General features: G+C 38.8%; 1 protein-coding gene across 3 annotated transcripts; it reads left to right on the forward strand.

Moving 5' to 3' along the window:
• Nucleotides 1-22: 22 nt before the first annotated feature.
• Nucleotides 23-14,232, forward strand: txlng (taxilin gamma). 3 transcript variants are annotated; one of them, XM_084395281.1, is made up of 9 exons: nt 23-87; nt 1,240-1,483; nt 1,628-1,719; nt 2,343-2,513; nt 5,752-5,946; nt 7,346-7,465; nt 9,550-9,717; nt 10,177-10,272; nt 11,436-14,232. In XM_084395281.1, exons 1-9 carry the CDS (start codon nt 37-39, stop codon nt 11,742-11,744), a joined length of 1,446 nt encoding a protein of 481 aa, XP_084251407.1. In that variant the 5' UTR covers nt 23-36; the 3' UTR covers nt 11,745-14,232. The 3 variants fall into 3 exon arrangements, with proteins under 3 accessions (XP_084251407.1, XP_084251408.1, XP_084251409.1); XM_084395282.1 differs by lacking the exon at nt 23-87 and adding an exon at nt 95-361; XM_084395283.1 differs by lacking the exon at nt 23-87 and adding an exon at nt 969-1,157.

Raw genomic sequence — 14,232 nt, forward strand, 5'->3', positions numbered from 1 at the left:
TGCCTTTATTTTCACTTCTCAGTATTTCGTCACAACATGGCGACGCACTCAGATGCCAGGCTCGAATTAAACACTGAAAACATACAGGTACTGTGCCTCAACCTGCTCACTGTTGTGCATTTGTTTCAGATATAACATCATTAACATGTCTAACGCTATGAAAGATTTGCTATACGCACAGGAAGGGAACCTGTCGCCATAAATGTGTGTTATTTACGAAGGAAGTAGCTTTAGCCCGCTAACCAGCAGACAAGCCAACTTAATAAAGCACTTTCAACTTACGCTATCAAAATATCAAGGCTAACCACTGCGATTTACAATGGCGAAGTGTTTTACTTTTAGCGCTGACATAAGAGTGACGGTATGGATTTTTATTTTGAATCAGTGATAAGATAATAAATGTGTTGAATGCACGCGCATGTGTGTTGAACAAAATGTGGAGTTAGCGAGTTAGCCTGAGGTTTACAGCTTTACTGATTTCACGACAGTATTATTTTTGGTGTTAATATTTTATCTGGGCTTTGATACTCTTAATAAATTGACATTTTAAACTCTCAACCCAGGGAAATTGATGAATATGAGGCTTGTTTGCTACTCATTTAGGGGCTTGCCATAACATTTAACATGATAATTAATTATCTTTCTAAATTAACAATATAGACTGCTAGTATAAGTTAGGAAAGCTACGTACGCTTGAATACATGCTTGAATTTTAATAATTTGTGGTGTATAATGTAATTGTAAGTGTTGACGCATTTTCTGTTGCACAGATTATTAGTTGGCACGTGCTTTGAGTAAATGCCTCATTGGTCTCATTTGTTCATGTCTTAACCCGTTCCCTCGAATTTTGCTTGTTCTGGTTATAATATAACTTTCTGGCTGTGGCTCAAAGTCAAACCCTTGTGAGGTGAGCTTCTTTTCAGACGTGTGAGATGCCCCCAAAATGCTGCCTATGTAGGGAGCTCACTGGGATTTGAGACAGCCAGATTCGCGTGAGGCTGCTCTGTGTGTGCAGCACGTGTTCATCTGTTCCTGTATATACTGAGTTTGTTTGCACTTGGCTCTGTTTGCAATAAAAATCTTGGCCAGTGTACTAGAACAGTCATCTTTGTATTGGATGCGCAAAATGTTACTTAGGCTAAATCAACTTCAATGCAGTGAGTCAGGGGTTAATGTCAGTGTTAGCTTGGTGAACTTAAATTCATCTCAAAAGGTTTTTTTTTGCATTTACACCATCAGGGCACTAAAGTCATGGACGAAATCATCGGGGTCTGCGGTTTAGAGGCCAGGGGACTCGTTGAAGGGAGCAGTTCACCTCCGGATGTGGAGACTCCATCCCAGGATAACATGGAAGATTTTGTGGGGCTGGTGAGCAGTGAGGAGGAAAGAGGGGAGACACCAGGAAGGGAAGATAGCAACCCTGACCCTCTCGATGGGGAGTTGGACCCTAACGCTGAGAAAACCAAGGACCAAAAATCCTTTGGTTAGTATTCACCATTAAAGGGATGTTTCAGGTTTAATGCAATAAATAAACAGGGCTCTAAGCTGTAGATTTTTTTTAAAGTTGTGATAGGATGACTCGTTTTAACAGGTTATTCTATGCATTATTCTTCCCTTTTTGTCATAGGCAAAGAGGTTTTGTTGCTGATGCAGGCGCTTCATACTTTAGCCACCCCAGAAGAGAAACTTGCTGCCCTTTGTAAGAAATATGCAGACCTGGTATGTATTTGGGGTTAGAGAAAGCAATCCAAACACGCATGATTTATTTTCATTCTTCATTGAGGACAAAAGTAGATATTCAAAAGGAGCTGCTCTTTTTTCCTCCATACAACAAAAGTCAAAAGAAAATAGCTGCTCCAAGTATTATACAATTCATGTAGTATGAAATAGTAATATGACGTGCTGAAATGCATTTTTTAGTGAAACAACAAAATGTTCGTTTTAATTTAGCTGAAAACTGAAAATAAAGTTTTGGTAATTAAATTTGGTTAATTGTGTAATTACATTTCCATTTATGGATTTGGCAGATGATTTTATCCAAAGTGACTTATGTTTAAGGTGTACGTTTTCTTTATCAGGTCACGCATTCCCTGGGAATCGAACCCATGACCTTGGAATTGCTAGCACCTTGCTTTACTGTTTGAGCTAGAGGAATCTTTTAATTGAATTTGGTATAGTGTTCAGGATATCGTGTTCCCTGGTGATAAATTAAAAGCTATTTTTTTCTAGTTTTGCTTTAGCTTTTCCTCATTGTGTGCATGAAATAGACAATTTCAGCTGAATATTTTGGGTTGCTGAAATTTCAGTGCATGACTAAATACTAATGTGTCTTCCTGGGACAGCTGGAGGAGAGTCGCAGCATGCAAAAACAAGTGAAGGTGTTGCAGAAGAAGCAGAACCAGGTGCTGAAGGAGAAGATCCACCTGCAGAGCGAGCACAGCAAAGCTGTCCTGGCACGCAGCAAACTGGAGAGTCTTTGCAGGGAGCTTCAGCGCCATAACAAGACCCTGAAGGTAGAGCCACCAGAGGTCATGCACATTTTATTTAAAGATTCATGTTGGCCTTAAAGGTCCCATTGCAGGTTTTTTAACCTTAATATGAGCTTCCCTAGCCTGCCTATGGTCCCCCAGTGGCCAAATGTTTTGATGGGTGTAAACCAAGACCTGGGTTTTTTTGAGAAAATGAATGCTCAGACGGGCGAATCTAGAAATCTTCCTCTTATGTTACCTCCCCTTTCTCTTCTTTGCCCGCAAAGAGAATTCGGCCCGCCCATGAGAAAATGAGCTGCGCGAGCGAGATGTTGTTTTTTCCTCGAGAGACATGATGGCTTGCAAATGAGCGAAGCATATGGCAGTTGCTCAGTGTTTGGATGTACAAATGAACACAAAAGTATTTTTTAGTTCCTTCATCCGAGCCTCTGAAGAACCAGTGGTTTATGTACATTTCTGATGTGTAATTGTTCAAGTTCAGACAGATAATCTTTCTCTCAAAGTCGTTCAATACTGTTTATGCATCAGTAAATCAAGCCAGTGACTAAACAATCAACTTCACGTCGTTTCTCTTAGTAGGATGAAAATAATCTTACTTAAACTGTGATTAATATATATACAGAAAGCGATCAAAGAACAATCCCTTTCCAATCGCCCAAGCTGTCAATCACACAGCGTGAGTTTATCTGGACACTTGCCAAAACTCGTTATGAAATCAGTGACGCGTTTACACTGAACAACGAAGCTCTTACTGTACTTACCTCATGTTTACATTGTGAAATCATTAGTGAGAGTACAGAAACTGCGTTGCAATGATAAGATCTTCATTCACGCGATCAACAGACTGTCATCTGCTCAATGCTCATCACTGCAACCTTTTATGTGATGGGAATAGATATAAATACTTAAAGGGGCATTCCACCCATTTGAACATTGTTTTTTATTTAAAGTGGGTCATATATGTAGTCGAAATGTAAAATAAATTTTGAATTTGGTGCCTTCGTGACCGAGGAAAGACAAAAAATAACTTCAGGACGTATTTGTATGAAAGACAACAACTCCCACAATGCACCACATTGCACAGCTCTGCAAGCCACTCCCACTAATCCAGAAGGCGCATATCTGCCTATAAGAGAAATCACTCTTCCGTCTACAAGGCTAGCTACCACCAGAGCTTGAAATTCATTTCACATTCATACAAAATGTCTAGTTAGTTGGCGAACTCATTACTCCTCGTTTGTATTTCTTTCGAAAAGGTGAATTATTGCATGGTACCTGGATGTTCAGTCAGAACATATGCGGTGCGAAACTAGGATAGTTCTCAACACAAACGTCCGTGTCCTCGTCTGATTCAGAGATTTCGTCCAGGAGAAATTGTCATCGTTGAAATTCTTTGCCGCAGACGGACTCTATCTCTGTGTTCGTAGTTGCATCTTACAGTCTATGAGTTGCATAGTGAGATCACCGGCGCCACCAGTCCGCCCTAACTCGAGCCAGTCCGGGTCCTGCCCCCTGGGAAAGATGAGGAACTAGTGCTTGTAGTCTCAACAGAAATCCCCCCTCTTACACTTCCTCCTACAATGACGCAAAATGACGATTTTTGCGTCATTGTAGGAGGAAGTGTAAAAGGTAAATAACGGATTTCTCCCGTCTCAGGGGAAAATGAGAGAGTGTTGCACGACCATTCAATAGTATGACTGGGTTTCTAACAATGCAAAGCTTAATGCAAATGGGTGGAGTGTCCCTTTAAAAAAACAACTCACGATTCGTTAATCTCGATAGCTGTAATAGTAAAAACGTATAATAGCCGTAATAGTAAAAGTATTCGAGGGAGTTCCACATGTAATGCTAGATATTTCATATGCAAGCATGTCAGCCAATCACAGCAGTGGGCGTTTACATTGAAGTCTCACAGCAGACACGCCCCTTCAAACAGAGCGTTCAAATCAGAGGCTAAAATCAGGCTAGGAAATATGCCTTTTATTTCTAAATTATAACAACTTTTGATCTAAAAAACATACTAACATTATAAGGGCACCCCAGGAAACATTCTAAAATAATAAAATAATCCATGCAATGAGACCTTTAAAGGTGGTATCAGTGATTTCAGGCCCAAAAATATTTTTATCACATTCATCTAATCTTTCCTAACGATCCGCTAGCTGCCTGCCCCATAAGCATGCCGTCAAAAAAACGCGTCTCTGTAGGCAGCCTAGGCTCTGAGATCTGCACACAAAAACAAATGGTTTAGCCAAACACTCAAATAGTGTTCCAACCAATCACCGACAGGGGGAGGGTGTTGTGAGGTTTTGTGCTCGTGCACGGCTGCACGCGAAGTCAGAGCTGAAGAAAAAGCTGGCTCAAAACCTCACAACACCCTCCCCTTTGCCCGAATATTCAGTTTAACGAACGAGTCAGTGCACGAGAATTAAAGGCCCACTGAAGTGCCTTGGAACGCGCAGTTTTGTATGATGCATTGACGTAATTTCCACTGAAACAGGAAGCTAAGGCGGGACATATTGAATGGCTCCTCCCCTTTTATAAGCATTTAAATAGCCAATAGCATTTAGTTTACCTCACAGACTGCAAGTCATACTTGACAGCACCATGGAAGTGAATCCGAGCGCTGATGATACGTTGGATTCAATAGTAGAGGTGTGAATAAACTCTAGCCATTTTATTCTTAACCAACATACTGTTGGAAAACGGAATAAAACTTGAGCGTTTGAGCAACTGAACACACATCTCCAACCCGTATTGCTCCATGACATGTCAACGGTCGCTTTGGCCAGGTGGTATTTATAGCATAGGGGGCGGAGCTTTAGATTCTAGAGAGCATTTGATTGGACAGAAGATGTGATGAGAAGCTGAAGTCCGCAATGATGTCATAAAAATAGGTGATCCATTTTAGCGGAAGCGAGAGACTGTACGTTTTGAATGCTTATATCTCCTAAATGCGAATTGTGTAATTTTTTTGGAACACACCAGCTAATTCATAACCTTAAGGCAAACATATCCATACTACAAGCTAAAAAAATCATAATTTTGATTTCAGGGGGCCTTTAAAGAGAAAGAGAGCAAGAAAGTCAAGACCGCACAGACGGAAGGCTGATCTATTGTTATGTTAACCTATCTGAGCATTCCAAAACGCTATTATTTTCATAACAACATGAGCTGCTTAAAATGAAGAAAGTTATCAATATAACTGATATATTGGTGTGTCCCAGGCTTAAGTTTAACCAGATAACCATTGTGATAACAGGAGGAGAATGCTCAGCGGTTCAGGGAGTACGAGGAGCGGCGGAAGGAGGCGACGTTGCACTTCCAGATGACGCTCAATGAGATTGAGGCCCAGATGGAGCAGCACAACTTGCATAACAGCAAACTGCGGCATGAGAACATGGAGCTGGCTGAGAAACTCAAGAAGCTCATTGAGCAGTACGAGCTCCGGGAGGAGGTGAGGCAACATCAATATGTAAAATGGCTTTTATGCTCCTAAGAATTATGAGGTGCAGAGGTTTCATGTTCTGTACTCTGTAAATGTTGAGGTGTTTTATTCATTCATATTGCTTCTGAGATATGACATTTCAGTAGTCATGGCTGGTTGGGTTGGTGGACATGTGATAGCCAAGAATATTTGCTTTTTACATCATATTTGCTTAATTCTAAACGTGTTCCTCAGACATGCAGTGTCCTCAGATGTTTTGCATGTTGAGCTCCTACCAAATGTGCAACTTCAAATGAAATCATTATGATGCAGCTGGTTCACTGAATAAACACATAATCACATCTATGTATGCAGGATTATGCGTAACGTACATTGCCGGTGATTTAATGTTTTTGAGAGAAGTTTCTTATGCTCACAAGGCAGCATTTATTTGATCAAAAATACAGTAAAAACATTAATATTGTCCAAAATATTGTTTTCAACATTTATAATAAGAACCATTATTAATAGAGCAGAAAATCAGCGTATCAGAATGATTTCTGAAGGATCATGTGGCACTGGAGTAATGATGATGAAAATTCAGCTTTGCTGTCACAGGAATAAATGTCATTTTAAAGCGTATAAAAAAAAAAAATGTTATTTTAAATTCGAATAATAAATTTATCACAATATATTACACAGCAGCTTTAAGAAATATTGCTTATTCCAAACGTTTAACAGGTAGTGCATATGATCACTTTATCAGGTTTTAATGTGGATTCAGAAACTTGAGTTTATCACAAATAAAAATAATATTTTAAAATTGGTCATGGTGTTTCAGGCTTTGAATAACAGCTGAGCAGATTTTTTTTTAAAGGGGACCTGTTATGCAAAATTCACATCAATTGACCATCGGCATGCGCCCTCTAGAGTTTCATTACTGATCTAGATATTTGCACTACGAATCAGTGTGTTTATGATTACAATGAATTAAAAATATAGATGCAAGCAGCAACTAACAGGGTTCAAGTGTTTTAAGCATTTGCAAAACAAAAGTATAATGTTTTATTTAGCAAGCCTGTAACCACCTACATTATAGATGGAAAGACCATTTACAGCAATACAGGCAATTCACTAAGGAAATATGTTTTTTAAATCTTTTTAACAATTGTAGCGCCACCTATGGTCCGATCTCATTGGCTACAGCATTTCGCACTTGAACCCCTATAAATCCCTACAAAAACAATAGTTTCAGCGCATTGCGTTTGAACCCCTAATTATATGACAACAACTAGTTTGCAGCATAATGGACTTTTTTTCTACAGCTAAAATATCTAGAAATGGATGACACTGGAATCCTTGCACATCTTTTGAAGATTTCTATGATGTTTTGAAGAATAATGTGAATGTGACATTTGTCTTTACCCAGCACATCGACAAGGTGTTCAAACACAAGGAACTGCAACAGCAGCTGGTGGATGCTAAACTCCAGCGGACGGCTGAACTGATGCGAGAGGTGGAGGAGAAACAGCAGAGAGAAAGAGAGTTTGTGAGTATCCTTGTAATAATCCTAATCCTGATTTTGAGCTGGGCTTAATCCTGAAGGATTGGTACTTCAAACCAAGGAGATCTATAATATGTGGGTAAAGCTATCCTTTAGCATTCCCATTCATAACAATGGCAGTTGCTTGGTTGACGTGAAACCACCTGAAATATGAGACATGTAATCTGGCATGTTTGCTCACTTCTGCAACCAAGTTTATTTAAGCTAATCATCTTAAGCTATAAATACCAGGGGTCTCATTTATAAAGCGTGCGTACGCACAAAACGGGGTTGGAAACGTACGTACGCCAGTTCCCACGCAAAGGTTGTGATCTATAAAAAACAAACTTGACGGGAGAATGTTCGCACCTTTAAGCAAACTTTGAGCCGTGCGTACGCACATTCTGGAGACAAAGGGAATTGGCGACACCGATGGTGAGCTGGAGTTAAGTGTCTTTTTGGTCACTTTTAGACAGAAAATCTAAAGAAAATTAAACATATACAGAAAGATAATACAAATATAATTTCACTCACCAAGCCTGTCACTTGAAGCAAATATCCATCCCTTCTTAAATGTCCGCGCCAGCGAGCGCGTTGTGCCGTTTAGTGAAACTGACGCAAATAACAGTTTAAATAAATAAAATAATGATTTAAACTATGTTTTACTTCTGATATAAACATTTAGATTAAATATGCCATTCAAATTAATGGAGTTAAACACTTAAACATGAAATACTGAGAAGTTACAACATTTTTATATTCAAATTCAGTCAATAGAAATATTTGTTGTGGATGCGATGTTTTTGAACACTTTTCCTGTGGCGTGCTGTTTTAATGTTTTAACCACAGAGATAATTGCTTATCATGATAATACCAGATTGTCTGAGAAAATAGTTTCGTGCAAATAATGCCCAAGGCCTATCTGTTTCCATTAAATATATAAATCAATTAAAAATACAATTCGGCCAGTGGAAAAGATTGAGAAAAACTTTCTCTGAAATGTATTTTACACTATTTGATTTATGTATTCAAAAACAAGGCAAGGATAGGCAACTACATGATTTTTATTAATGTAATGTGTCTTGTACCGTTAAACGTTATCACGTGGATGAATAATCATATGCAAATGATATGCAGATGAGGATCTGCATAGTAAAATGAGGCGTTGTAAGCTCCATATATGGTTATTTCGGGGAGGAGACGTATGTGCGCACAATCTTCCGATGACTGGGATTTATAAAGTGAATTCTGCGCAGGTTCTGGCGTACGAACGGTTTTATAAATCTGAATATTTCTTTGCGTACGCCATTTTTGGCTTTCGGGCGCACGTACATTTTTAGTAAGGTTCCTACGCACAGTTTTATAAATGAGACCCCTGGTGACTAGGGCTGCTCAATTAATCGCAATAAAACCGCACGCGATTTGGCAAAGGCTGCGATTATTTTATGCGCAGTTTGTCAGTGCAGTGCGGCTGATCGGTAGTAAATGCTGCTCCATCTGAAAGCCAGAGGGCGCTCTCACGCAGAGACAAAATATGCCCCGCCGCAGAAGTAGATAACACACATCATTCCAGGAAATCTCTATCGGGCATCATCGCTGGAGCTGAATAAACAGAAGAATGAAACGCTCTATGCAAAGATTTTTTTGTTATGATATTTGTAATGTACATTTCATTTATAAAATGCAGTGTTATTTTACATTTGAACACAGTTTCTGTACCTGAATACCTGCAAATCTTAAAACAGTTTATTTTAAGTGTTTGTTCAGTTGTATTTATTTGTGCGATTGCTAATTTGTTCTTTTTTAGTTACTGAGTGTTTACTTGTCTTTTAATAATGCTTGAAATTTATATTAGTTAGGTTAGTTGTTTTTGCTATATTTTTTAAACCGTAGGCCAAAGTTCCTTGTGGAAGTGTTCTTTTTGTTCATGGTATTGCAATAAGACTTAGAATAAATCTGAATGATATCCGAGTTTTTATTTTTATTTTTTTACTTTATTGCAATCGAATTGGGTATATATAAGAATTGGAATCGATAAACAGAAAATTGTCATCATAATGCTGATTGGTTGATCTATATTCTCTGTTCAGCTTCTGAAGGATGCGACTGAGTCGAGACATAAATGTGAGCTGATGAAGGAGCAGGAGCATCAGTTAAAGCAGCAGCTCACTCTGTACATGGACAAGTTTGAGGAGTTTCAGACCACCCTCGCTAAAAGCAACGAGGTCTTCACCACCTTCCGACAGGAGATGGAGAAAGTGAGTGTGCAGGAAGTGTGAAGTCTCAGCAGAAGTCTCTTGTGCTCACCAAGGCTGCATTTATTTGATAAAAAAATACAGTAAAAACAGTAATATTGTCAAATAATATTACACTTTAAAATAACTCTTTTCTATTTCTAATATATTTTAAAATATCCTGTGATGCAAAGCTTTTTATGCCATGCTTCAATGTCACATGATGTTTTAGAAATCATTCTAATATGATGATTTGTTGCTCAAGAAACATTTCTTATTAATAGTATTGAAAACAGTTGAGCTACTTTTGAGCTAATTTGTTTCTACATTTTCACATTATTCCAAACATAACGCTTTCGGACAATGAAGTGATTAGTACTTATTGTTTAAAAGACAATCAAAGAAAAGCTTGAAAATATGATGTTATAATTATCTGTATGGAAAGGCATGATTTGCATAAAATTATTTTCTGTGACTGATCAGATGACAAAGAAGATCAAGAAGCTTGAGAAGGAGACCACGCTATGGAGGACCAAATGGGAGACTAACAACCAGACTCTACTGCAGATGGCAGAAGAGGTGAGAGGAATAATAGAGCTGTTGTGTTTTTTAAACACATAGCATATACTAAAGGTTTGTGTTCAGGGAAGGAGGTGGCGGGAACCGGCGAACGTTAAACATAACTTTAATAATAAAATAAACATAGAGAACAGAACGAAAGTAAAGCAGCAGCAGCAGCTCCTCATGGACCACTGCAGCATTAACTAAAATAAAGCACCAACATAAAGTCCAGGCCTGGTCCTCTCTCCTCCTTCACTGTCGTCACCATAGATATCATATAATAAAGGCTAGATGTATCGTCCGCGCTGCTGGCCAATGGAGGTTGACGTCCGCACGTGGCGGCCATCTTGCCACAGGGAGCTCGCTCACTCGTAACATTGTGTTTTAATGGTGCATGTGCTTTTAAATAACCATAACATGCTCAATTTTCTACCGATTTTCAAACGGTTTGGTTTGTTATAAACGTCAGAGATGTGGTTATGACACTGCATACATATGAATAATTATGTTCAACATGGTCAAGCATTCGGAATTATAACCACGTTAATAACGTTTGTAAGAAACCAAACAGTTTGTAAATCCGTCAAGATTTCAGCGAGATAAGAGGATTTGTGTTCGTGCTGATCACTCACCACCACAGAGCTCGCCAGAAAGCTTCCCTGTGACAAGATGGCCGAACGGTGATGCCGTTCGAGACTCCGCCTTAAGACATCTAGCCTTATATGGATATCTATGGTCGTCACTCCTCCTTTTATCCTTCCGGAGCTCCTCCATGGGACTTGAGACCGGTGCGGTGCACTAATTAGCACTCGCGCCACCGAACACGCTCCATTCCCACTGCTCTTGGCCCCGCCCTGCTTGCAACAAAGTTGTAGAACAAAATGTGAATGTTTCTTCCCTTTTTTGTACTGTACTGTAAATCTACAAGTAATTGTACTTACAGACTCAGTGTCACATGCTCCTTGAATGTTGATTTGATGATCAAGAAACATTTCTTATTTTTATCGATGTTGAAACCATGATTTATTTTTGCAGGGTTTTTTGATGAATATAAAGTTCAAAAGAGCAGCATATATTTGTAATTAATTAATTTGCAACATTATAAATGTTTACGGTCCCTTTTGATCAATTTAATGTGCCCTTGCTGACTGCTGAAATTGCTACTTTCATTTGTCTCGTAGAAAACGGTGCGGGACAAGAATTACAAGGCCCTCCAAGGCAAACTGGATCGTCTGGAGAAGCTTTGCAGGGCCCTGCAGAGAGAACGCAACGACCTGAACCAGAAACTCCTGGCCCTTCAGGGCCCAGCGAAAGATCCTGAGGAAGAAGGTACAGGGCCTCCTGACCCCCAGCCACAAGTGCTCTCCAACCCAGAGATGGAGAGAGAGGTGGAGGGAGAGATGGAGGGTTTGGTGCCTGAAACAGAGAAACTTGGGCTTCAGCCTGAGGAATCAGGCACCACCTCATCCAGACAACTCATTGACGACTGAGCCTGGCCTTCTGGTGCCCTTTCTTTTCTTTTTTTCTTTTCTTTGTGGAGGTATATATTTTTGTCTAACAATTATTATCTTAAAATTTGTGAGAAAAAAGCAGGACATTAGTGAAGACGCTGACTGCTCTATACGTTGGTAATCGAGCACTTTTTACTCCCTGTTTTTTATCACATTGTATTTTCGTAGGAAATGGTCACGTGGTCCAAGACGGCCACCATGCAGCTTTGTTTCGTATATTTTCTTTTTTCTCCACCCTCGCCTCCCCCCAATCTGTTTCCAGCCCTTTCCTGTTCAGCTGTGCTGTGGTTGCACATCTTTCGTTTCTCTTTAATAAAATGTAGCTCTTCGCTCTGACCTCTAGAATCTGAATAAATAATTTTGGATGCATATAATGTTTAATATTGCTATTTTAAAATAACCGTACATAGTCAACTAGCCAGTCCAGCTCTAGATGACCAGATAACCTTGAGACTGGAGAAACAGGGCATTAATAAAAGAGGTGAGATACATTAACACACACTTATCTTCTCATTGGCACTTTGAGTCAGAGCCAAGACTTATTCATAACAAGTCACGCTTCTGTTGCTTTGACTGAAATGGACATGATACATGTCTTATAAATAAGAGAGGGGTCAAGACTTCTCACCGCCTGTGACTGGTTTTCATATGAGAATCTGATTAAGGGCTAGTTTGGCTTTGAAAAAGGCTGCTACATCTCCAACAATTATGTGAAATACTAGGGTCAAACAGTCTCACTGAAATTTCTACGGTAGGGACTTTTTTTTGTTGTATGACAGATGAAGAGAAACGCATGACCGACAGAAAATGTAAAATGCCACGTGCATTTATATTACATTAAAATTCACTTCAACTTTGCAAACCCATTTATTTAAGAAACAGGGTAGTTTGTATTGAATCAGGGTTTCCAAGCCACTTCAAGCCAGTTGGATGTTTTTTTTTGTTTTTGATTAATTGGATTTTTTTGAATAATGGCATATTGTTTGCTGAAAGAGCAAGATTAGGCGATAATCTCCTTCCTTTGGTTGGTTTTATTATCCTGATTCTGCTGTTGATTAGTCCTCATAATAGCTTTTGTTTTAATTGGATTTTTTATTTTTGTTAAAAGGGTATTTCATCCAAATACCATAATTTATTTGCCCTCATGTCTGTCTAAACCCGTATGACAAATTTGTTTCCCCAAAGATTTTCAACTGTTTTTGTCCATATAATGAAAGTTAATGATTGACTCTTATTGTATGGACAGAAAAAAATAATCTCAAAACCTTTTATGTCAAAGGTTTGGAACAACAACATGAGGGTGAGTAATTATTTTTTTTGTCTAACTTAATGCAAAACTTTCATTTTAAAAGGGGCCTTGACACATTTGATACTAAATATTCTGAATGTGATTCTCTTTTTTGGACTTTCTAATGAACAACTATAAAATGTCTGTTATTCAATTCTTTACATTCAATGCTTAAGTGTTCTGAAGAGCTGCAAACATTCTCAATATTTGCTAATGTGAAACTATATGTCGAGAACTGAACTTATGAATGTAGAAGTTGCCAATTTCCTGTCTAAACTAACAGCCTCACAGCCCTTTAAGATCTCGGTTGCGTTTCTCCAAAAAATCGTGAGCTGAATTGATTTGTGGCAGCAGTTCTGCGATCTACATATGCTTACGATGCTTTTGGGAAACCCAGCGCTGGTCATCATCACGTCGAGGACACAGGGTCTAGAAACATTTGCCTCTTCAGGTCCATTATAACATCTGCTTCTGTTCATGTTCTGATCTGAACCTCACACTGGCCAGTACATTCCTCAACACTGAATCCAACAAAACAGCATTTTCATTCAGTGCTCATTGAACATGATAATCTACTTTTAGTTGAACTAACCACATATGGTGTGTTTTGTAACCAAATGTAATGGATGATTGCAGTCACATAAGTTTAGAAGGGCAAGATGTTTTCTGAAAAAGTGGTTTGACAGGTCTGAATGTGTTTAACTTGCCAAACAATGGAAATGTAGATCTTCACCAGCTTCCATCACTTCTGTTTTTTTTCTCTATATAAAAATCCTGTATTGTTTTTTTCATTATCTAATCTCAAATTTTGGATAAGAATGTTGATTTTTATTATAAGAACAGCACTTGATTTGTGTGGATTTCCTTGATGTAAGTTTCACCTCATCTGCAGAAGTCTGCGAGCTATTATTTTGAGACATACATCTGTATTTGGGGTCATGCTCATTCTAAATTTGTGTTTAGTTGTTGGTAGTCATTTGAATCGCTACTGCTTTTTTTTTTTTGGCACTGCAGATTCTCAGGTTATGCAATAAATCTACCTCTTCAGGTAAAGACATACTGTGAAAGAAGCTCAAGAGAGCTTTTCTTTCTCCCCCAGCTCAGCCCGTGACCCCTCTGAGATTGTACAACGCTCTTGTAGTTCTGTCTTGCTTTTCAATAAAACAGTTTTGTAGAATC

Source organism: Rutilus rutilus (genome assembly GCF_951802725.1).
Source record: "Rutilus rutilus genome assembly, chromosome: 22".
Classification (NCBI taxonomy): Eukaryota; Metazoa; Chordata; class Actinopteri; order Cypriniformes; family Leuciscidae; genus Rutilus; species Rutilus rutilus.

Coding starts and splice junctions, on each gene's coding strand:
- txlng (XM_084395281.1), top strand. CDS start 37: ATGGCGACGCACTCAGATGCCAGGCTCGAATTAAACACTGAAAACATA. Junction 1,720..2,342: donor GTAAGAAATATGCAGACCTG/GTATGTATTTGG, acceptor TTCCTGGGACAG/CTGGAGGAGAGTCGCAGCAT. Junction 10,273..11,435: donor TACTGCAGATGGCAGAAGAG/GTGAGAGGAATA, acceptor TTTGTCTCGTAG/AAAACGGTGCGGGACAAGAA.